General features: G+C 36.4%; 1 protein-coding gene across 1 annotated transcript; it reads right to left on the bottom strand.

Annotated features, from left to right (window-relative positions):
- Window positions 1–223: 223 nt before the first annotated feature.
- Window positions 224–25096, bottom strand: LOC121421876 (pre-mRNA-splicing factor CWC22 homolog). Its single transcript, XM_041616679.1, has 19 exons — window positions 25007–25096; window positions 22170–22574; window positions 21626–21781; window positions 20525–20824; window positions 19256–19492; window positions 18645–18803; window positions 16768–16896; window positions 16108–16201; window positions 15310–15438; window positions 14628–14763; window positions 14050–14256; window positions 13316–13465; window positions 12443–12588; window positions 10516–10593; window positions 9637–9789; window positions 6591–6718; window positions 6152–6253; window positions 4824–5146; window positions 224–4382 (listed from the first exon to the last, which is right to left on the bottom strand). The coding sequence occupies exons 1-19, from the start codon at window positions 25021–25023 to the stop codon at window positions 1549–1551; spliced, it is 5883 nt and encodes a 1960-aa protein (XP_041472613.1). The 5' UTR covers window positions 25024–25096; the 3' UTR covers window positions 224–1548.
- Window positions 25097–25718: the final 622 nt, after the last annotated feature.

The following is a 25718-nucleotide window of genomic DNA, read 5'->3' as shown; positions in this document are numbered from 1 at the left end:
ACGGAGGCTTACAACCGGTGATGTTGCAGTGATGCCTACGTCACAACAACATGTTACATCTTGTATCAACGTTTGACATCATAACTCAAAAGATGTGACTGGGCCTACTGTTAGTGCGCTGTCAGCACTAACGTTTCTGTGTGGACGGGTACAGGGACATAGATTATAACTGGCTGTAGAATTGTATATATTTAAAGGTCTAGTCCACCTCAGAAAAATGTTGATTTGAATCAATAGTTTTTGTTGGGGTGGACTTGTCCTTTAATAATTCAATCATGATTCGACTCTATATTCATCAACCATTCATAGACTTATTGTTGAAGAAATACAACATAGGTTACTAGTAATATACAACTCATTCCTTTTAAAGTGACATAGTTGGTGAACATGGAATGGCAGAAAAGGGAATAAAATATCAATGAAATAAATAATACTGCATAGGGTTTTGTCTGGGGTAACAGATTGGGTTCAACACATAGAGTATCTGGAGTTAAAATAACCTACAAATTGGGTTCAAATTACAAAAAAAAAAAACACAAGAATAAAGCAAATTTTAAAAATGGCAATTCTTCTTAATTGAATGGACATGGCACTTTAGACAATTTTAAAGCATCACAGCATTTACAGCATTTAAACAGGTATTGTTGAGTTAATCAGATATATTTAACATTAAATAATATAAACAACAACTTTAACCAAATTTTACTACACAGTTGCATTTTTAGTGCACCAGTGTCCGTTATGTGAAACAATGGCCCAAATTCACAACGGCGGTTTTGAGCATACCATGGATAAAAAATGGAATATAATGATTTCTTGTATTATTGTGTCTCACTTTTCTAAGCGTACGCAATGATATAAGCATTATTGTGTACAAGAACTCTGCATACTCTTTTGGGTTGTACCATGGTAAAATTAAAATCAACTTTATGAAATCAGGTCAAAAATCCTTTTTTTCCTTAAGTGCTCAATAAAATCTGGTTAAATTTGGAGTAAGTATAACTTTTCAGCTTTCTGCAAATCATGTTATGAGGTGAAAGGGAATTTTCAAAATCATTCCATGGCTGTGATGTTACCTTTTACAATTATATTTTGTAAAATACTTTCTGTATAATATTCTATGGATATATCCTCGACACATCCTGCAATGCACTGGTATAACTTGAAGTAGAAATCTAAGGATCTTTCTCAAGATACCCATTCTAACTTTCAAAAAGTGATACACATCTTTGAAAAGGGGAGCTAATTAAATTATAGCCTATGATTTGATATGCCAACAGTGATTATCCAGGGTTTACATCATCCTTAAATCAATGTAAATGCTCTTTCTCACAATAAATGATAAGATGCATTTGGATGTCTTAGCCCTTGATATTCCAGTTAGAAAACCAGTTTGTGTGTTGGCAATCATACTATAAGAAAACATGACATATTTCATATCTCAAAATAAATTTATCACATATCTAATGATTATCTATGATACAATGTACACCTACGTAAAGCAGCCTGTCCATAATCAATATGATTAATGCTAGGATACTACCAAGGTCATCGCCTGTCTCTTTCTCTTCTCCTATCCATTCGTTCTTTATCCCTTCTATCATGCCTATCTGATATATAATCCTCCTTCTCATAGCTTCGGTCCCTTCTTCCTTCTCTTTCATAAGAATTCCTGTACCCGTCATTCTCTCTACTTCTGCTATCCACAGGATATGAGCGTACATCTTCTCTTCTTCTAATGTCTTCTCTCCGCTCTTCTTGCCGTCTTCTCACTTCATCCTTTTCCGGTCTTCTATAATCTTCTCGTACATGATTGACCTCTCTACGCTCTTTGCTCTCCTTTTCATTATCTTCCTCCTCTTCACTTTCATCACTATCACTACTATCTTCATCACTCTCACTTTGCTCTTTGGCACGTCCACGCTGATCTCTCATCTGACCTGCACTTTTTCTCTTCTCTTCCTTTTCTCGTTCCGCACTATCACTCTCCTCACTATCACTACTATCTTCACTTTCACTCTCACTTTCACTCTCGCTCTCTTTTACACGCTCACGTTGCTCTTTCATTCGTTGTTCTTCTCTTTTTTTAGAGGAAACGTTTTCACTTTCACTCTCTTCACTATCACTATCCTCACTATCATCGCTATCATTATCACTCTCATCACTGTCACTATCCTCACTCTCATCTCTTGCATTCTTGGAAACATGATTTCTTTCCTCTTCTTCCCTCTCCGTGCCCCTCTTTTCATTTCTACTCCCATCGTTTTTCTCTCCTTCTCCCTCGCTCTCTTCTTCACTACTGGAATCATCAGTTGAATTATCCTCACTACTATCATCCTCCTCACTGCTAGATTCAGTAACTTCTACCTTCTTTTTCCTTTGATCACTATGCCTCTCTTCATTTTGAATCTCTATTCTTTCATCTGATCTCTCCCTTTCCCTTTCCTCTTTTCTATTCCTATCACGTCTTTCAGATGTTTCACGTTCATAAAAACCTCTATCGTCTATTCTCGGTCTTGTTTCTCCTCTCTCATTCCTTCTCTGTTTTGAGCTATTATCGATTTCATACTCTTGTTCTTCATCACGTCTCCTACGATTGTCACCCAGATTTCTATTGCCAGTTTCAAATTCTTCTTCCCTCAGTCTCCTTCTTTTGTTTCTATCATTCTCATCAGACATATCAGAGTCCTGCTTATTTTCATGTCTTCTTTCTCCTGTTCCCATTCTCCTTTCTTTCCCCTCTCCTCTCCTTTCGCTACCATCTCTTTCATTCCAATGTCTTTGTTCTCTAGACCCTCTTCTCCTTTCATCATCAGAACTTTCTTCTCTTGTTCTCTCTATCCTTCTATCTTCATCTCTTCCCTTTCTCTCATTCTCTCTTCTACCTCTATTCCTCTCTGATATCTCCTCTCTATAACCCTTATCCTTTGATCTAACACTATCTTCTTCCTCAGAAGTATGTTTTTCCCTTCTTCTTTCATTCCCTCTCCCTCTCCTTTCACTATCATTTCTCCTATTCTTCTCTTCCACCTCTCTGTACCTTCTCATATCTTCCCTCTCAGAAGATTCCTCTCTTTCTCTCCTTCTCTCTTCATCCCTTTCCACCTTCCTACCTCTTCTCTTCTTCTCCTCCTTATCTCTCGACCATTCCATACGTTCATCAGAAGACGAGTCCTCTTCCCTTCCTCTCCTTTCATTCTTCTTACTCTTCTTTTCTTTTCCCTTGTTGCGTTTACCATCAGAGTTTATATCCTCTTCTTGTTCTCTCCTTCTTTCCACATCCCTCTCTCTTCTTTGATTTTCTTCCCTCGGCCTTTGTCTCTCATCCTTTCCTCGTCTCTGTCTCCCATTTTCTTCCTCCTCACTCTCTTCCCTCTGCTGTTCACGCCTATCTCTCTTTTCTTCTCTTCTGTCTCTCTTATCTTTATCATGCTTTCTTCTACCTCCTTCAGACTCGTTATCTTCCATAGCATGTTTATTCCTTCTAACTCTACTTTCCTCTTTTCTTCTGACTTCCTCACCATCGTCACTTTCCTCTCGTTTTCTCCTTTCCTTCCTTTCCTCTTCTTTATTTCTTCTTGCTAATTCTTCATCACTATCATCTACATTTCTCTTCTTTTCCTTGCTTCTCCTTTCCCTTTTCTCATTCATTCGTTCTCTCATTCTCATGGCTAGTTCTTTGTCACTATCTTCATTTCGATCCTTCTTATTCCTTCTTTCTTCTCTCTCTCCTTTCCTAAGCCGTTCTCTCATTCTTGTGTCTACATCTTCATCACTATCCTCTTGATGTCTCCTCTTTTCCTTATTCTTTCTTTCAACTCTCTCATCCTCCCTCCTCAACTGCTCTCTTAACCTCGCTGCTAGTTCTTCATCGCTATCAGCTCTATCTCTCCTCTTTTCCTTACTTCTTCTTTCCTTTTTATCATCTTCCCTTCTTAGTTTTTCTTTTCTCCTATCAGACTGTTCTTCACCACTGTTTCTTTCATCTACTTCCCTAGTATGTCTTCTCCGATCTTCATTATCTTTCCTTTCTCCTTTTCTGTGTTCCCTGTTATCCTCTTTTCTGTGTTTGTCGTCACTTCTTGTCCTATTCCTCTCACCTTCCTTCTCCTTTGCCCTTCGGCTAGCCCTATCTGATTCATGACCTGTTTTACCCCCTCTATCTCTGTCTTCTACATGGTGTCTATTTCTTTTCTGTGGAATGTGATCAGTAACGTCTTCACTCTCTTCACTGCTACTATCTACCTTTCTCTGTCTTTCATTAGATTTCTTGTGTCTTGAATCTCTTTTATGATGAGAGTCTGTTTTAGTCCGACGCTTATCTTCTTCTCTACTCCGCCTTGAAGATGTTTCCTTCCTTTTTCTTCTGTCTGCAGAGCTTCCTGTGAGAAATAAAATAACAGAACAACTTGGAGTGTCTTTATTCAAAATTTAAGATGTTGTTTAAATGTTGGCTCAAGTGTAAAAACATTGGGGGAGCTAACTCGGCCCTTCCCCCTTGATTTTCTTTTGCAATAAATCGCTTTGGCTGAAACTTGTCATGACTCATTTTTATCAAGTCTTAGGCAACTTTTGAGACCAAACTCGCGATACCTGAATACATGGTCCAAAATAAGTGCATGCTAGACCCTGCACTGCTAAAAAATATGATTTTATAAACAACTCCAATTTAAAATCTGTGTCTGGCAAAAATTCATAAAAGCGTCATTATTTTTACTTCCATGAATATGTTTCTTTTGTCTAATCTCGGATGAGTTTGTCTCAGATCTAACACTGATTATTCTAAATTCTAATAAAAAAATGAATTTCTGTTAAACTCTTACCTGAGCTTTGACCTTCTGATTCCTCATCTGAAGATTCATCTTCATTCCCACTATCTGTTGATTCATGCCTTCTTCTCCGTTTCTTATCTTTCTTTTTCTTCTTCTTTCTCCTTCTTTCCTCTTCCTCACTATCCTCACTGCTACTCTCATGTCTCTTCTTCTTTTTCTTTTTCGTCCTTTTGTCTTCTTCTGGACTTTCTTCACTGCTACTGTCTTCCTCCTCTTCCTCACTTTCACTCTCATCGCTGTCACTCTCTTCCAAGGGCTGTTGCTGCTGCATGATCTGTCGTTGAAAGTTCTTGAGATGATCACGAAGGTTATCCCTGCAAAGATAATCAATCATGAAGGTTAACTCTACAAAATAATCACAATCATGCTCCAATAATTGCTGCCTGATCCGATTTGATTTTTAATATCATAACAAACAAGTATTATGAAATGGATCCCGTGAGTTGGGTGTTCTTGAGAAGACAAAAACTGTTATAAAGGAAAATTAAATCATAATATAGTATTTTGGACTGCATGATTTGCCACTGCAATATCAGGGCATACTGCACAAAGCTTTGAAAACTAATGACTTCTCCATAGGCATATGTACAATCTTACTATGTAATATCGTGTTATACTGCATGGTCTCATGAATACAGATCATAAAAACTTATCATTATTTCGGATTGATTTTCTTCATGAGAAACCAGAAACATTCTACTTGTATATTCTGCATGTCAGGGTAAATATTGCACTCATCTTCAGTTCATACAATCCTAGCCAAACTTGTTGATTATTTTTCGGGTATAACATGAATAGCCATCCAATATAATATAATTATTAATCATATTTAACCATGCTTCAGTAATTGCTACATGATCTGGCATTGAATTTCTAGAAATTTAATATGAATTTCAAGAACTATTGGAATATTCTTAATATTATTATTTGAAACCTCACTGATCTAAAATAACCTTTAACTTTGATGATGTGACATAAAATTCATTCCAAATTAGTCAAAACTGAGTCAAAACATGTAATTACTGTTAGAAGTATAACCAATTTGAAAATTACTTATCCATTTGACTGAATGGGACAAAACCACTCCCCAAAAGTCACTGAAAATTCACATACATATGAATTTAGATGAATTAGATGTGAACTGAAACTCATGCAAAATTACTACTGACACTTGATGGCATTTCAAAAACTTAAAATTTGATGTTGATCAAGTTGTAACCATCAAATAAACAGTGTCTGTTTCTCACTTCTGCTATGCAGGCAAGACAAAAATCATATATGCAATTTATAATTCCTCAATAACAGATTGAATAACTTACGTTAGACCGCCAAGTCCTATGGTGGTGAAGAAATTGATGGCGAACCTTGTATGAGCAGGGTTGTTCCTAGGTAACATTCCTTCAAAGAATGGCATAAGGGTCCTGTATGCAAGTGATTAAATGTTTGAGAATTATTACAGAAGCAACATAAGTACAATTAAATGAACAGAAAAAAAGGAATATCACACACTTTTCATAATACCAAAACTGACGCTAAGTACACAATGATGTCAACAGTGTCTCGACCAATAATTTGACAAAGACTTTTTTTTAAAGAAATAATTGATAATAGTAATTCCGCGTGTTCATAAAAGCAAAATGAAGTCAACTGACAATTAAGGCCAGAAATAGCTCTCATTTCTTTTTTCATTGTCAACTTGCTTTACACTCTGCAAGGTGATGTTGGTGTTTGAAGGTTATGATCACCGGATGTACTTACGCATCTTTGAGTCTATCGTTAAGCTTTGGGAGTCCCATGTACTCTGATAATTCTTGGAAGAGGATCTTTATGAAGATACGACTAGATGATGTAGTTTCTTCCTCATTCAGATGAATACAATCAATTACCTGTGTAATAAGAAAAACAAGTGGAATGCCTCTGGCCGTCTCACCTGCATCACGCGGTTCAATATAGCAGCAGTGCTGACTTTGAATACTACTCTAACTCACACAAGATGTTCAGTGATACATGGTTACTCTTATGTCCACTTTTTATGAACTAGACCAATAAACTTACAGAGATATGATGGTTATTCAACAAAAAACCCAACATGGCCAAAGTTCATTGACCTTACATGACCTTTGACCTTGATCATGTGACCTGAAACTCGCACAGGATGTTCAGTGATACTTGATTCCTCTTATGTACAAGTTTCATGAATCAGATCCATAAACTTTCAAAGTTATGATGGTAATTCAACAGATACACCCAATTCGGCCAAAGTTCATTGACCTTTGACCTTGGTCATGTGACCTGAAACGCTCACAGGATGTTCAGTGATACTTAATTACTCTAATGTCCAAGTTTAATGAACTAGACCAATAAACTTTCAAAGTTATGATGGTAATTCAACAGATACCCCCGATTCGGCCAAAGTTCATTGACCCTAAATGACCTTTGACCTTAATCATGAGACCTGAAACTTGCACAAAATGTTCAGCGATGCTTGATTACTATTATGTCCAAGTTTCATGAATCAGATCCATAAACTTTCAAAGTTATGATGGGAATTCAACAGATATCCCCAATTCGGCCAAAGTTCATTGACCCTAAATGACCTTTGACCTTGGTCATGTGACGTGAAACTCATGCAAGATGTTCAGTGATACTTTATTAACCTTACGTCCAAGTTTCATGAACTAGGTCCATATATTTTCTAAGTTATGATGACATTTCAAAAACTTAATCTCAGGTTAAGATTTCGATGTTGATTCCTCCAACATGGTCTAAGTTCATTGACCCTAAATGACCTTTGACCTTGGTCATGTGACATGAAACTCTAATAGGATATTCAGTAATACTTGATTAACCTTATGGCCAAGTTTTATTAACTAGGTCCATATACTTTCTAAGTTATGACGTCATTTCAAAAACTTAACCTCAGGTTAAGATTTGATGTTGACGCCGCCGCCGCCGTCGCCGTCGGAAAAGCGGCGCCTATAGTCTCACTTTGCTTCGCAGGTGAGACAAAAAACCATCAGGAAAGGTGCATTTATACCTATCCAATGACAAGAAAAAAAATCTATGGTTGGTGTTTCATAAAGCTGTTTGTATCGTTACGCACGACTTTACCCACAACTGGAACATGTTCTAAGGTGCCAGGTCAGCCACACACACAGTTGAGGCCAGAAGTTTACATACACCCAGGAAATTCAAAGAAAATTTGACACTTGCCAAACATCATAAATTTACTGTATCTTATAAAATATTTGTGCTATCATGATGAATTTGATATCAAACAAATGAGTAGGTCATGCCCCTTCATCACATTGCTTTGTCATCAGGAGCTGAAAAATATTTAGGTGTCACTTTTCTCCCTAAATCTTCTTATTTTAGACAAATTAAAAATAAAAACTTAATAAAGAATTAAATATTTTCGCTACTTACTTTTCGACATAAACATTTCAGATTACACTATTTTGTTCAGTGGTGACATATGATAGAAAATGCAATATAAATCATAGCTTTGATTTTTATATATTTTTATGAAACGATTTTTGAAAATATAATAAAAAAAACATCCCAAATATGTGAAAGAGCTTAATATGGTCTCTCATTTGATACCAAATTTGTCATGGTAGTATCTATATTTCTGAAGATATAGTAAATTTTACGATGTTTGGCATGCGAACAAATTTCATTGTTTTCCATTGGTGTATGTAAACTTTTGGCCTCAACTGTACATGTAGGAATATACCATTTAACGCAAGAAATGTACACCAGTTGTGTGGGAAGTCATTTGCAACAAACTGCTCATTAACACCCATTTGGTACTTTCTGAACGGAAATTATACCTAGATCAGAAAATAATAACAAATTTGCCAGTATAAGCAAATTAACAGTAATGTCCGCAAAAAAAACCCCTAAAGGTAGTAGGTTTTTTTTAACTTATGACAACTTTCACAGGAATTTTTCCAATGTCACAAGGATTTGCAGTGAAATCAAAGTACAAGAACTTTAGACACAAGGCAAGAAGAATAAATATCATGTACAGGAAACCAAGAGTCTTGTATTAAACTGGCTCATAACTACCAGAATTTATCGGGTTGAGGTGGGTGTGAACACAAATATGGCATTTTGAAGCCTGAAAAAGTTTTCATAATTTACAGGTATTCTTGTAATCGAGTAGATGTGAAGACGACAGAGAAGAATAATTCCAAAATGTACTAGTATGCTTGCAGAGTACAATTCTATTTAGATGGAAAGGAAAATAAAGAGAAACGAAGGTTTTGAAATTAATGAATCATTATGATTATATGCCATTATATTATACAAATATTTCAGGCTTTGAGAAAGTTTAGTGGGATTTATCCCAGCCTCGAGGGAAAAATAGTTCAACCGAGGATGAATAATTCCCACAATGCTTTCAATAGAACCACCTGATATATTGCTTTATATCCTACTTTTAATAAATTAGAACCAAAATCTATGCACAGAGCTTCCAGAGTATGGTTACTTGCATTGAATGACCAACTTTCCCTAAGCCACCATGCTCAGCAGAACGCAGATTAGTGCCTGACGCATCATGGGACATGCCTGGGAGACAAAGCTCTCCGACCAGTGTGCCCGCGAAAATTAGCTAAATATCCGTTTTCTTAAATAATGGCGTAAGAATATTGGTATAGCGAAAAATATATTGAGGTCTGATCTCACGCAATATCATAGTAAATTTAGTCACATGATGGTATTTGAACCAATGACTATGCAGGATTCAATATATATAGGATATAATAAATAAATGAATATTTACGAGGCGTTCACATACCGTCCATGAGATAGCATCGGTGTAGAGAAGATGAGAGAAGAACTTTGCCACATTCCTCAATTTGTTTGTATCTAAGCGATGGCAGGTCTCATACTGTTCAGCAAAAACCGCTTCATATTCCCTTACATACTCCTGCTTCAGCTGACAGAACCTCTGCAATGAAGAAAAATACATGTAGTTGAAGGTATCAGGTCTGCATATATATCTTTTTACATTATTTCAATAATAAATTGTTGCACTATATAGTATAATCAAAGATGCAATAATGCCTATAAAACCATCTTTGGTGGTAGGAGCAAAATCTACATATGAACAGCTTTTGCCAGTAAATATAATTCATTATATGAATATTATTATGTCCGTTCCTCAAAATATTCAATAGGCTAAATCCGTGAACATTCTGTAGGTAAATGCTGTGTTGGAACATGGGGTAAGTTGGAACATTGTAATTTTCTTTAACGCCTGTAAAATAAATTTATGCAATACTGCCCTCAATCTATTGCAATAATAATTCAACACTGTTGTATTATCAATAGCAATAAATTGAGGGCAGTATTGCATAGATTTATTTTACAGGCGTTAAAGAAAATTACAATGTTTCAACTTACCCCATGTTCCAACTAACCCCGGTCTCCCCTACTGATATCTGATTCATCTGTCCATGGCATAACAATAATAATCATAAAAATCTGCTTTAGATTCTATCTGGTACCTCTTTCTCATCCATGTGAAGAATGAAACAAACCATAGATACCTTTGGTTAGGATGCTACAGCCATTATGATACGCTCCTCATACAAGGTGAGATGCAGAGCAACAAAAAGACCTGTCTAAAATGGATGTATTGGTTTTAAAGTGATATTAAAATCTATCTACATACCTGTCCCAAAAGTCCAAAGAATTTCTCATATGTCCTCTGTTGAGCACAGCAATCCAGTATCATCAGACATACTTCTTTCTGCATTGCAAAAGGAAGAAAACAGAAATCATATCTGGGGAACTTGCACTAGAACATACAATGTAATAATAGTAATGAATATAATAATAACAAAAAGAAAGAAATATATTTTTTAGGCCCCATAAAATGAAACACCTAACTTAAAACAAGTGGAATGCCTCTGGCCGTCTCACCTGCATCACGCGGTTCAATATAGCAGCAGTGCTGACTTTGAATACTACTCTAACTCGCACAAGATGTTCAGTGATACATGGTTACTCTTATGTCCACTTTTAATGAACTAGACCAATAAACTTACAGAGATGTGATGGTTATTCAACAAAAAACCCCAACATGGCCAAAGTTCATTGACCTTACATGACCTTTGACCTTGATCATGTGACCTGAAACTCGAACAGGATGTTCAGTGATACTTGATTACTCTTATGTACAAGTTTCATGAATCACATCCATAAACTTTCAAAGTTATGATGGTAATTCAACAGATACACCCAATTCGGCCAAAGTTCATTGACCTTTGACCTTGGTCATGTGACCTGAAACGCGCACAGGATGTTCAGTGATACTTGATTACTCTAATTTCCAAGTTTAATGAACTAGACCAATAAACTTTCGAAGTTATGATGGTAATTCAACAGATACCCCCGATTCGGCCAAAGTTCATTGACCCTAAATGACCTTTGACCTTAATCATGAGACCTGAAACTTGCACAAAATTTTCAGTGATGCTTGATTACTATTATGTCCAAGTTTCATGAATCAGATCCATAAACTTTCAAAGTTATGATGGGAATTCAACAGATATCCCCAATTCGGCCAAAGTTCATTGACCCTAAATAACCTTTGACCTTGGTCATGTGACGTGAAACTCATGCAGGATGTTCAGTGATACTTGATTAACCTTATGTCCAAGTTTCATGAACTAGGTCCATATATTTTCTAAGTTATGATGACATTTCAAAAACTTAACCTCAGGTTAAGGTTTCGATGTTGATTCCTCCAACATGGTCTAAGTTCATTGACCCTAAATGACCTTTGACCTTGGTCATGTGACATGAAACTCTAAAAGGATGTTCAGTAATACTTGATTAACATTATGGCCAAGTTTTATTAACTAGGTCCATATACTTTTTAAGTTATGACGTCATTTCAAAAACTTAACCTCAGGTTAAGATTTGATGTTGACGCCGCCGCCGTCAAAGCCGTCGGAAAAGCGGCGCCTATAGTCTCGCTTTGCTTCGCAGGTGAGACAAAAATCAAATCAAGTGTGTCACTTATCACAGGAGAAATAACAGGATAAATAAAACAAAACTATTCAATAAATACATTGACAATGGTTGGGGGGATTTTTTGAAATTGATGAAAATCTATCAAATAATGATGGAGTCACAGTCAAGCAGCTCCTCTATGTGTTGGGTGATAAAGATTTCCCCTAATGCAATTTTCTCAAGAAATTGAAAGTGATGTTCATGGGGAATGAAATAATGTGTCTGATAATATAACCAATATTATCAGTCACAACATTTCATTCCCCATTCCATCTTTATTCATCTTGTTCCATCAAAAATATGGAATTTACAAAATTTATATTACATGAAATAGTATATGGGGGACTATTTGCATATGACGTCACAAATAACAAATGAAACAATTTCATAATCATAACTCTCACATTCTTTGATGGATTTAACCAAACATTCCCGTTTAAATATTTCCTCAATTTTTCTGCTCTTATCGGGACCATGTATCTACATGGTAAACTTTGCCTTTAAGGATTCTGAAGCCCCATTTAATAGACAGTGCCTTGGCAGAGAGTTAAGGAATTATCTAATTGAACAGAATGTGGTACCTCTTGGCCGGGTTTCAACTCCATCTTGAGCATCTTATGAGCACACTCTTCAAAGTCCAAACTGGACTGGATGGTGAGGTAGATGATACGTCTGAGGGCTGTCAGGTTTGTCTCAGTGTTATCTTTGATCTCCATCTTCTCTTGCTCTACATATTATAGAAATAAGGTTGGGCAAATATAAGGGATCAAAAGAGGATAAAGAGTGAAGGGGGTGGGTATCCATAAAATGTTAATCAAATTATGCAAAAACAAACAAACAAATTCAAGCAATGGAATTTGGTTAAAGTTATAAACTACAGAAAGAATTCAGATCAAGAAACCATTGTTTTTGCACTTTTTTCTTGGATTAATAGGTCAGCATTTGGCATCTCATTTTAAATTTACAAATAATGTACATGTGAGTGTATGTTTAGTGGAAATGCAGCCCATACAAGGATATGTACAATGGAACAACATGACACTAGGGACAAGTGCCTGAGCACCTCATTGTTAATACCTAAAACAGATGGGAGCATCACCCTGGTTGCATGAGTTTTGAAACAAGTGGAATGCCCTATGCAGTTTTGCCTGCATAATGCAATTCCATATACCGTCAGTGCTGGCCTTGTGACATTAAAATATCAAATATATGACACACAAATCAAACAAAGATATCATGTCAAAGGGTGAGTTCAAATTTGGTGTTGCTGTTGTAAGCACAAGTTAGATTGCCTCCCTTAACTCAAGCACCTTATCTCAAATTACTGAAAGCACAACACCCTGCAAGATCCATCCCAGTAAAAATTTCATTCCAAACTAAGCGCTTTGCTGATGTAAATATTGGCCCAACACCAACACCCAAAGGTCAACACCAAACTAAATATTATCTTTTACCTTCTTCATCTTGCTCATCAGAATCTTCTTCGCTTGATCCGCTCTCGCTTCCTGATTCAGAGTCCTCACTGCCTTCATCTAAGATCTCTTTACGGATTGCTTTGTATTTCGCTTCATTCTCTAGAAACTCTGGATCGGCCTTGAAAACATCTGGGTAAAAAATGACCAACAAGTTTTGTGTTAACATCAATTGGACGTATCACTCCCACCCTATCAATCATGTCAGTCTTATGTGAGCAAAACCAACACAAATGCCATTCCCATTACCATGTGGATAAAGTAATTTGACATTGAATTAAATTGAATTTATTTTATTACCAAATATCACTGTCAGGTACAAGGAATTGTACAACACATATAAACAAAACATTTGGTGATTGGAGCTAACATAATAGCAAGATGCTAATCGAGGTTAGCCCCAAATAATGTCATTATCATAGTTTAAACAATAATTTTAACTAAATCTCAATATAGTACATCAAATTCAGTACTAATTCTACTTATTACTGTTGCCATGGCAACAGTTTCTTACACATGTCAAAATTGTGTCTTGCATTCTTCACTCTAAAACCAAGATGCATGCCAACTATGTTTAGCATTGGCAAAAAGAAAGTGGTTCGTTCAATAACATTTTTCCCCAATTTATTGCAATCATAATTAGGTATACTTTCACCATTTGAATCAAAACAGTACCCTGTCTGGATGAATGGAAATTGTGGATTTATGCAACTTACTGAGTATATCCTCTGTATTGTAGTCATCTTCAAGAGTGAGTAGATGAGTGTACTGGTCATCTTCTTCCACCAGGTCCAGTTCTTCAATGACCGCAGGGAAGTCCTTGAAGCCATCTTTACGATTGGCAAAGATCACCTCCACCATGTACTGAACTCTCTTCTCAATCTCGGCTTCATGAAGGATGCTACGCAGTCGCTCAAAGATTGCTGTAATAGAGAGCAGACTAATGTTTCTATGTGCCAGGCATTCAGTTCATTATCAGCCAAATCTGCATGTATGTCTAACTCCTATGAATTATTGATAAGCTGATTGTTGATAAGCTTTAATTACTTTCCTTTGAAAATACATTAAATTTAATAGTGAATATTAAACATAAAAATATTCATAATAAATCATGAGTAATGAACAAATATTTTTGAGCTTCTCATTTCCTAACTTTTCAAAAAGAAATATCACTATTCCATGCCTGCAGCTCTTAGTAAGGAATGCAGTGGTTTAAAAGGTAATATAGAGAGACAAAGTGATTACTAATTGATAATTTCAATATAAACAATTGTTAGTTTTTGTTTTGTCTTACCCATGATTCCTCTTGGAGAAAGTTCTGTGAGTTTTTGTCCAACTTCCTTGAGAAATCCTACAGCTACCTCAACACTGTCATCGGTAGCTTGCTCCAACAATAGTGTTAAGATCTCAAGAGAGACTACTTCATGAGCCTTAAGGAAAAGAAGAAAAAAAAACAATTGCAATTAGGTCTTCAAATTTCATCACTGTAATTATTTTCATTAATGATAAATTAGAAGATATCTGGGCTGTTTTTTAAGATTATTTTTCAAAAATAATATTGGACTTTACTGACCAATAAATGTTGACATGTTGATTGACTATAGTTTCTAAAAACAGCTTTGATAGCATTCATGGTCATGAAAAGAATAAGAGCTGGCCTAGAAAATAGCATTTGCAACCACCATCACCGCCGCCACCACCTCCACCACTACCACCACCACCACCACCACCACCTCCACCACCACCACCACCACCATCATCATCATCATCATCATCATCATCATCATCATCATCATCATCATCATCATCATCATCATCATCACCATCATCATTACCAGCATTGTCACTGTCATTAACATCACCGTTGTCAACATAAATGTACCCATAACCATCTCTATTACACTCATCACCATCAATGCCACTGTCATTGTCATTGCAATGATCACCATCACAATAAAGAAAAGAATGTATCTTACCACTTGCTGGTTGACCAAGTGAGCAATAAATCTGGTTGACGACAGACAAAGTTTCTTGTCATTACGGCGATAACCCTTCTTGAAATTAGTGATGAGCCTACGCAGGATCAATTCTCCATTTTGAGGAAACTAGAAAAGGAGGGGATGATGATTAAGAATCACAATTATAATCATTTCAACTGATTATGCAACAAGAATGAAATTTTATTGAATTCTCACAAGAGGACAATTAGACATATGGATGGAGTGAAATCCAAGGTTCATTTTTATCTACTAGAAATCATTGGCAGGAATAAGCCAATGAGAAAGATCATTTTATGATTCACAATGGGATTTATAGAAATGATTTACCTAAATCAGAAGCCAAGTTTATTACAATAAAATCAGCAGAACAGGAAAAACAAGTCAGTAGAAAGCATCAAAATTACAAAATTGCTAGAATCACAGATAGAGATATGGTGACTAAAACTTTGAGGTGGTAGATTCTGCTCCTCCCAACCCCCTTGAGCTTTTTACAACTAAAGGGGATTTGAGTACTGTTACTATAACAGCTCCTGCAGTAACCCATAAGGAGGGCAAGACAATTTTGTTTGGCATATTGTCTTTGTATAATTAGAACCACTGTCTGTCAAAGCCAAAGCAATTTTTGCAGACTTGCTTTATTACAGGCCCTTACCTGTATAAATAATGCCCCCAGCAACCACTATGTTTGGCGGAGGTATAAAAAGGTTTAGTTCCACTAGTTCAAGGAATGATGGATTATGATCAAGTAAGAAGAGATCCATTGCTGTGTCTTACCTTTGTATTGATGATGGCTATAAATGCTGCATACACATGTGTGAAGGTGGGAGAGGCAGCCTGGGCATCAATTACTGCTTTAGCTAACCAACCACTGAAAAGAACAATTAATATGAGAACATCAATTACTGCTTTAGCTAACCAACCACTGAAAAGAACAATTAATATGAGAACATCAATTACTGCTTTAGCTTGCAAAACAATTCAATTAACACCAGTTATAAATCCACTATGTGGCGATATAACAGCAACCACCCCCCCCCCCCCCATAAATAATTGTCTAACAATGTAGAGCAATGTTCAAATATACCCTTTTCCAGCTAAAACTAATCAAATGTGAATAAAAGGGAATACCACTGGTTAGGGATGGCATCTTTCCTACTATTTCCCTCAAACTCTGGTGAGTGGGATTTGAATTAGAGGGTGATTTCTGGTTTAATAACCTTTCAAGGCAAATTTCCTCTCTGAAACAGCAAAAACTCAATCATTCATAATATAATATTCATGAGGCAATAAATCATGGTCCCAATATGAGGTTTTTGCTGAAGTTTAATGTAATGTACATTACATTGTACATGCACTATGGTAATTTTCTGTATATTTGTCATTTCCAACAAGCTGGCATAAAACAAGCTTTGCAGATTTCATAGATTTACATACCGTCCTCGTACGATGTTGAGCTGTAGCATCTCTTGCACAATCAAGCCAAGATTTGAAATATTAGCCTTGTTTACCAGACCATTGATGCTCTTCTTCAAAGCTTCCCATGATATCCTCTGGTATGCTACACTGTAAGGACAAATGAACAAGGGTTACAATGAACTATGAATTATTACAAGTTTGTACGACTGCATTTAATATGGGTGTATCTGTTTTATTCTTCTTTTTTTTGCAACAACCTTTAGTTACTCTGCTGCAACAGTTAAACAGTGTAACTGCAGTGGAAGAATCAATCAAGAGTCGCAAACAAATAACAAGTGGAATGCCTCTGGCCGTCTCACCTGCATCACGCGGTTCAATATAGCAGCAGTGCTGACTTTGAATACTACTCTAACTCACACAAGATGTTCAGTGATACATGGTTACTCTTATGTCCACTTTTTATGAACGAGACCAATAAACTTACAGAGATATGATGGTTATTCAACAAAAAACCCCAACATAGCCAAAGTTCATTGACCTTACATGATCTTTGACCTTGATCATGTGACCAAAAACTCGCACAGGATGTTCAGTGATACTTGATTACTCTTATGTACAAGTTTCATGAATCAGATCCATAAACTTTCAAAGTTATGATGGTAATTCAACAGATACACCCAATTCGGCCAAAGTTCATTGACCTTTGACCTTGGTCATGTGACCTGAAATGCGCACAGGATGTTCAGTGATATTTGATTACTCATATGTCCAAGTTTAATGAACTAGACTAATAAACTTTCAAAGTTATGATGGTAATTCAACAGATACCCCTGATTCGGCCAAAGTTCATTGACCCTAAATGACCTTTGACCTTAATCATGAGACCTGAAACTTGCACAAATTATTCAGTGATGCTTGATTACTATTATGTCCAAGTTTCATGAATCAGATCCATAAACATTCAAAGGTATGATGGGAATTCAACAGATATCCCTAATTCGGCCAAAGTTCATTGACCCTAAATGACCTTTGACCTTGGTCATGTGACGTGAAACTCATGCAGGATGTTCAGTGATACTTGATTAACCTTATGTCCAAGTTTCATGAACTAGGTCTATATATTTTCTAAGTTATGATGACATTTCAAAAACTTAACCTCAGGTTAAGATTTCGATGTTGATTCCTCCAACATGGTCTAAGTTCATTGACCCTAAATGACCTTTGACCTTGGTCATGTGACATGAAACTCTAATAGGATGTTCAGTAATACTTGATTAACCTTATGGCCAAGTTTCATGAACTAGGTCCATATACTTTCTAAGTTATGATGTCATTTCAAAAACTTAACCTCAGGTTAAGATTTGATGTTGACGCCGCCACCGTCGGAAAAGCGGCGCCTATAGTCTCACTCTGCTTCGCAGGTGAGACAAAAATAGCCACGCTCTTACATAAAGCAATGATACTATAACATTACCGGCCAATACATTCAAGAAAGACATTATATAAAAATCACCTTGCTCAAGTACTATCTAGATGAGTGTGCAGTATACCGACATGCTTGCAGTGAAACAAGCCTAAATCTCGAGACACAATATATTTGCAGAACATTCTTTATTGTAGATAAGTATAAATATTGTTTGCTCCATACATTTATCTAAATTGTGTTAAACCTGGAATATATAAAACGTATAATCACTAAGACAAATTATTACTTCCTTTCTATCCATCTATCTATCCTCACTTTCAAATCAGAACAGCTACATCCAACTCACTTTGAGATTGTCAGTTTGCCCATCACCTACATCAATGGTCACAATCAACAGGACTTTTTAAAGTCATCATCAAGCATAAGAGCATTACAGTCTAGACATCTAATTTGATACTGAATTATTTACCTTGTTTTATCTGTTATCTGTTCTTGCATCATTCTAAGTTTAGCTGGAGGGATATAAGCTCCACCTGTCTTTGTTAGAATAGGATCCACCTCTGGTTTCTTCTTCTTGGGAGGAGGTTCAGCATTCTCTTTGTTCTCCTCTTCACCGTCTCTTCTCCTCCTAACAAGATAAAATCAACCAAAGCAAAACCTTTATCAGTTGATAGATCACATGGAGACAGGTTATGCAATCATTGTTGGTACCTATTACTATTAGATAGAGGGCGTGCATGCTTATAACGTAAGGAACCAAGGATTGGAAACTTTTCAGCCCTCTAAGATGCAACAAAAATAAAATATGATATCTTAACATTTAGAGTACATGTAACTTCCATTAGTCAGACATAATTTTTTTAACATACTTGTAGCAGAAGTGAGTCACATCTTTAAAAATCAATTACATAAATCATACTGGTCTACAAATTGATTTTGACAATCATTGAATCACTCCCTCTTCATTATCATTCATGGTATTAATGGTAATATATTCAAGGCAGGTAATATGGCAAACCTGGCAACAACAAAGATTAAGAATTAAAGACAATCAATTAAAAAGATACGATACACACTCACCGTCGAGTGTTGTCTTGGTCTTTACTTCCATCCCACTTCCTTCTCTCTTCCTCCTCATCTCTGAATCTCCTATTCCTGAATCTTCTCCGAGCATCTTCGTATCCACCCGTCTCCTCCACCTCCCCCTCTTCCAATCTGTCCTGCCTGGAACGTTGGAATCTTTCTTCATATTTGTCTTTCATCTTGCTGTAGTGGTTTGGTGAACGAGATCTACCCCTTCCATCACGGTCTTCTCTCCTGAAAGTCATAATAATTCATCAATTTTAAGCCGAATGTATCGTTAAAGTCAGTTCATTACATGTACATCTGAACAATTAAATCAGAGGGAAAGATGATACAGGCTAGGTACAGTGATACCTGTCTTAAAAGACCACAGGTGGTAGACAAGAAAAGCAGTCTTTATGAGCAGATAGTCTAATCATTCTTCATCTACTAATTATTTTTAATGTCATATAAAAAATATACTCATATAAAACGTTCATCTAGACAAAGTAGTGTAAGACTTAATTTGATTAACGGATTGAGTGGAGTCGCCACCTGGTGGCCACAGCAGCATAACAGAATATGATAAATAGACTTGTTCAATCTGCAACAATAAAATCAAAATCTATTTCCCTCAATTTTAATTCACAGCTTATAAACTGGTTTTCATGACCGAAATACTAATATTGAACACTGTGTTACATTTCTTAACTAAGTTAGGATTAAGTATGAAATTCAGGCTTTAAGATACTCTTTTTAAGAAATACAAAAAAAAGGAAAGAATTATACATGTAACATTTGGAAAGATGTTAGACAACTAACTCATTAATTCTTTCTTCATTTTTTTCCATCTCAATAATAAATATTGAAATCCACATGGAAAACAAGACAAAAATTAGGAAATGAGATTTTAAACAAAATACCATTATGGGGTCTTTACAAGAAGCTTTGACACAAAATTCTTTTTGTTCACATAACAAGATGGAATGCTGAGCCCGTGAGAATGGGGAAAAAAACGCTATGTAATGTACAACGAAGGTGCCAAAAAACGTACTGAGAATTTTTCCCCACTTATCTCCATTTATGGTTTAGATTAACCCATGGTAGCTTAGATGGCAGAAGAAACAGGACCACGAAAACATGTTCAAACAGACCACAAATTTCAGCTAAAATTGCCAGTTTAATTGATCGATATGAAGCAAGTCCTTTCTTTCCCTATCCTTTCTTTGTATTATCACAATACATATGGAGTGCAATTAAAGTTCTCAAATGATAACTACTACGAACCTAGAACTGGATCTATCACCATCTCTTCCCCTTCTGTCTCTCTCTTCTCTGTCCCTTCCTTCTCTCCTCCTATCACGGTCTCGATCCCTGTCTCTATCTCTCCTCCGCTCTCTATCTCTGCTGTCCTCTTCCTTTTCTTCCTTCTTCCTCTTCCTTCGATCTCCTCTCTCTGTATCCCGGTCGGAGTGTCTGTCCAATTCACCGTCTTCTACCTCTCTAACGTTCCCGTGGATGATGTTGCTTCCAACAGCACTCTGCATTTTCTTCTGTTGTCCGTCTTCATCATCAGAAGCAATGTCCCTGAATGCAATAAATACAACAAAACACTTTATGGTAATGGGGGGAAAACACTGCTGACATGAATTTGGTAACTGCAAACTCTGAGCAGAATGGTCGGTCTGTTGTTTAAAATAGCATAAGAGCGCTGTTCTGTCTGAGTTGGACTCATTGCCGTCACTGTGTCATTAATTGTGAGCTGATGGATTTTTGACTGTGCACAGTCAAAGTCATGCCTTTGCCATTTCTAGTTCAGAAATGCAGTCCACACCTTCCTTCTGAAATTTTCAAATAATGCCCACTGTAAAAACTATTGACCTCATGAACTTCAAATCAGGTCATTGTCATACTCACACCCATAGGCAGAAAGACCTGTGTGACTTTGACATTGATAGCCACACATGCGTACTTGGAGACTTTAAAGTTTATCAAACAAAAATTCTTTATTTATCCTGAGAATGAAAATGGGAAAGGAAGGACAACCTGAAAACATGAATTAATGCCGCTGACCACCACCCATGGAGACCAAAGATATAGAAATTGTTGTATAAACAATTATCACTGTAATAGACTATAGAACCACATTAGCACTCCTTAATTCTTTTGTACACTTAGAGTGTAAACAAGAGACAAAGGATGTTATCTGATATGTCTCTGATCAAATATTATAATAGTTTGATTTAGCTTGTAGAAAATCAGTTTGTTATCCTGTCCAATTTTAATTTCTGAGACAGACAAAGGCCACTACTGTGAAATCATGCATATGGTGAAGCCAGAATTGGTACATTTTTTCTTTTCTAATATAAAAACAATATCATCTCTTACCATTTTTTTCTCTCCTCTACTTGCTGCACATGGCTTTGTAGAACACTTTTCACCCTTTGTTCTCTCCAGTCTTGACTATTATCACTGTCATCACTGTCACTGTCAAACCTAGCAGGTTTCCTTCGTTGTTGCTGCTGTTGAGTGGCTTCGGTGATGCTAAAATATAAAAAACCAAAAGATTTAATTAAACATAAGCATATTGGTGATGCTGAAATATTAAAATCAAAAGATTTATCATTAACAGAAACATAATGGTGTGAAGATAAATTATTTTGGAAACACTGAGTATGTGTTGAATTACAAAATACCCGGTAAGCTTTGGTTGCATAGGCCAATGTCAATCAATGCTGGTCAAAGCTCTGAATTAACCACTCATAGTTTGATAAAATAGAATATGACAATGATCAATCAGCCAAGTACTACCAAATACACGGGGCATTTTACAACCAAAAGACTATGAAGGAAATATCAACAACAAATGAGCATTTCATGGATGCATATTTTATGTAAAGATGTGAAATATGAATCTTATGGTTTTTCTTACCCTTCTTGCAGGTTGTCAAAGTCTGAATCAGCACCAACGGAGAGCTCATCATCAGATTTGTGTTTTCTATGATTATTTTCATCATTTTCTCCCCTCTGTCTTTCCATCGCCTTTCCATCTTCAGCATCATCCCTCTTGAGGAATTTCCTTGGATGTTGCTTCTTCCTCTCATCCTGATATTCCACATCTTCTTCATCTGAAGATCTGTCTCTCATCTCATCCTTACTCCTTCTCCTCTCATTACTCCTTGAACTCCTCGTCGATCCATGTCTTGGGGATGGAGATCTTCTTCCCATCCTCCGACGTTCACTTCCGTCATCCTTCTCCCGCCTACTATATTTTTTATCTCTTACATGACTTGGTGATGCATCGCTTGAAGATGCAGAATCACTGGAATCTCTTTCACTACAATAAAGAAGAGAATCTCACTATTACGGGACCCTGTCTATCAAGATTACCTCCTGATAAAAGACATCTTACTTATTTTACTGTCATTGGAGCAAACTTCAGCAAAGCAAATCTAGCTTCTTTGTGGGATAGATCATTGTTAAGTACATAGAGAACATTGTTGATGGAGGATTTCAGTATGCACGAAAACATGAAGTACCAATTTGTCATGCAAGTGACTGTTTTATGACTAAAAAATGAAAAGCTTTTACAGAAGTTGAATCCAAGAAAGATAGTTTTATGTAGATCTATCTATCTCTTTGAATATCTAATGAAAATGAAACAATTAAAAAATAAATTCAATCAATAAGATGGATGTGAACAACTGAGAAGATGCAAGTTACACAGACAAAATTTAATATCGCTGTAGAGGGGAATCCAACCAAAATGACAAGATATTTTCAGAGGAAAAAGAACAGCCAGAAATAACTATTAAACAATGTCAAAGTTATGAATTGCTAAAATATGGAATCATTATAAGCCATGGCAGAAGCCAAAACAGCACAAATACCAGTATTTTTTTCATGGTTCCTCAACTACTTTTGGTGAGGCATCCTCCTCCCGCAAAAGTCAGGTTTTTATAATCCTTTCGTGAAAACTTGCAGAATGATAATTATTGCAATTTTACAAGTTTTTTTTTCCAGGACTTGTTAACTTGAAGTTACAATGGGTATACTTCTCTGTGCGATTGATACGAAGAAGTGCCAGAAGCATTTATTGGAGACTAACCTCCTCTTAAGTGTTAGCGAAGGATTTTTGTTCCTCTTCACCTGGGAAAGAGAACCCATCCCCCACCCAAAATAACAAGATTGTTGAGACTTCCAGTTTGTTCACTTCATATTTCTCTGTCAATTTTTTACTGTTTCTTACCTTGCTATGCTAGCGAGTGCTGATACCAGAAGAGGTTTTTTTAGCGATAAAAGCCGACAGTTCCGACTAGTCTAGACTGAGACTCTTTACTGACTAAATAAATTGATGTCTATGGACAATTACACATACTCAATCCTACTCAAAAATTTGACAGAATAAAGCCATACTTTGGTATGTACATGTATTTCTACTCCACCATCATATTAGGGCTAGATATATTATTTTGAACCTTCTCCATTTTTCATTTCAATTTCAGTGGGGGTGCATATGGAACTATTGCCTCCACCCAAACACAAGCACCAACACATTATGACACAACTTAAAGGGGAACAAAAGGTTGTTGAGACTTCCAGTTCATTCACCTCAGATTTTTCTATAATTTTTTTACTATTGGCTTTGCTTACATGTACCTTAGTTGGGACTCAGACTCACCTCATTTTATCTGCAGTCAAGACCTCTTCCCGCTATGCTAGCAATTCTGAACCTTCTCCTTTTTTCAATTTTATTGTCAATTTTAGTGGGGGATGCATATGGAACTCTTGCCAAATCTGATGTTAATGCAGTTTCGCACCAGCCAATTTTGAGCAAATTTCTCAGCAGTATTTCTTGAATGTCATGTAGCAAGTCTCTCAATCACATTTCAAGGTCAATATGCCCACCGCTTTTCTGAATATCGCGATCGAGAATGACTTTATTTCGGCTTCGTCATCGTGTTAATTTTCAGTCAGATATCACTTCGCTTTGGCCGTAATTTTGATATGAAATGAAGTGAAGTTGAACATGTGGCAAACAAACGGATGAGCTGTCACGCTGCAAGCAAATCTTTTGGTAGCCACTCTTACTTAATCCATATCAAGATTATGGCAAAACCAAACCTTAGTAAATGGAACAATCATTGTAACGCCGAGATCAGAGCCAAAATACAATCGCGATATTTGGAAAAGTGGTGGGCATGGTGGGAATATTGTTTGACCTCGAAATTTAACCGAAAGACTTGCCATGCCATTTGCAAACAATTTCAGGTGGGGAAATTTGCCAAGACTAAGTCAGCTGGTGCAAAACTGCATTTTGCGCCAAAAATCCATTAAAATAAGAAAAATAAAAAAACTAGAAATATTAAAAAGTTAGAATTTAAATTTTCTATTTGTGACATCATAGACATAGTACCAGTAGCAGCTTCCCTAACGAAAGGAAACCAAGAAAAGATTATTTCTAACAAACAGGACAAATTCAAAGCTTTCCTTTGACCGAAAATACCACACAAACTCAAACCCATATGTCACAAACGCAATATGGAATACCGACTAGGAGTAGGATCCCCAAGTAACGATTCTAATGCTACATTGCCACTGCACTGCATTTGCGTTAACGTCGTAAGTTCCGATACGAGTTACGCTTTGTTCTGTGATTTTTAAAACAGTAAATTCGGGATCCAGACCCAAGATCTATGACTTGTTTCATACATGAGATTAACGAAAATATAATGAACTCCAAAGAAGTTATAAACAAATAATATTTACCTGTCTGAATCCGGCATTACAGGAATTTTTGGTGTCTTCGTTTAGTCAAAAACTCGTTCTTTCTGTGCGCGCTGCACTCTATTAGGATATCGTCAAAAAGGCAAATACAAAATGAAAAAGCAATTGTTCTCCCAAGAGAATGCTCCCCCCTCCCCCGCCTAAATTGTTTTAGAATAAGTGAAACACAGGCTGTCCCATTCGACAACGTGTTTTTTTTTAATTAATTTATATTGTGATGCATAAGGCCAGTGGTGTTAAGGGGGGGGGGATTTTTTTTCACAATTTGAGAGGCCAAACATGGTGCATCAAATTTCTAACAAGTCGCGAGCCAGCAAAAATTCCCTCTAATACTACGAAAAGCTTTTTAATGCTATACTTTGAACTATGATTAGAAAATGATATACAATTTCACCCTCTTTCTTTCCTTATCGCCCCTTTCTCCTTTTTTTCTTGGTAGAACTGTGTTGGCGTTTTCCTTTTTTTAGGGGAGAGGCACCGGGGAGGGGGGCTCCTCTTGAAATGAACTAATAACTAGTGAAAGTTACAATACCTCCTTATGGGAAATATGTCAATATACCCTTTTTGAGAGCACAATATGTGCATTACAATCTTGGGTTGTGTCATGATATTTTGATAAAGGGGGGGGGGAAGATTACTTGTTTTTTCTTGGATTTACAAGTGAAATATAGGGTAACACCTTTACATATTCTTT

The sequence above is a fragment of the Lytechinus variegatus genome, chromosome 1, assembly GCF_018143015.1.
Source record: "Lytechinus variegatus isolate NC3 chromosome 1, Lvar_3.0, whole genome shotgun sequence".
In the NCBI taxonomy this organism is placed as follows: domain Eukaryota; kingdom Metazoa; phylum Echinodermata; class Echinoidea; order Temnopleuroida; family Toxopneustidae; genus Lytechinus; species Lytechinus variegatus.
This window is presented reverse-complemented; position numbering and strand designations above follow the sequence as displayed.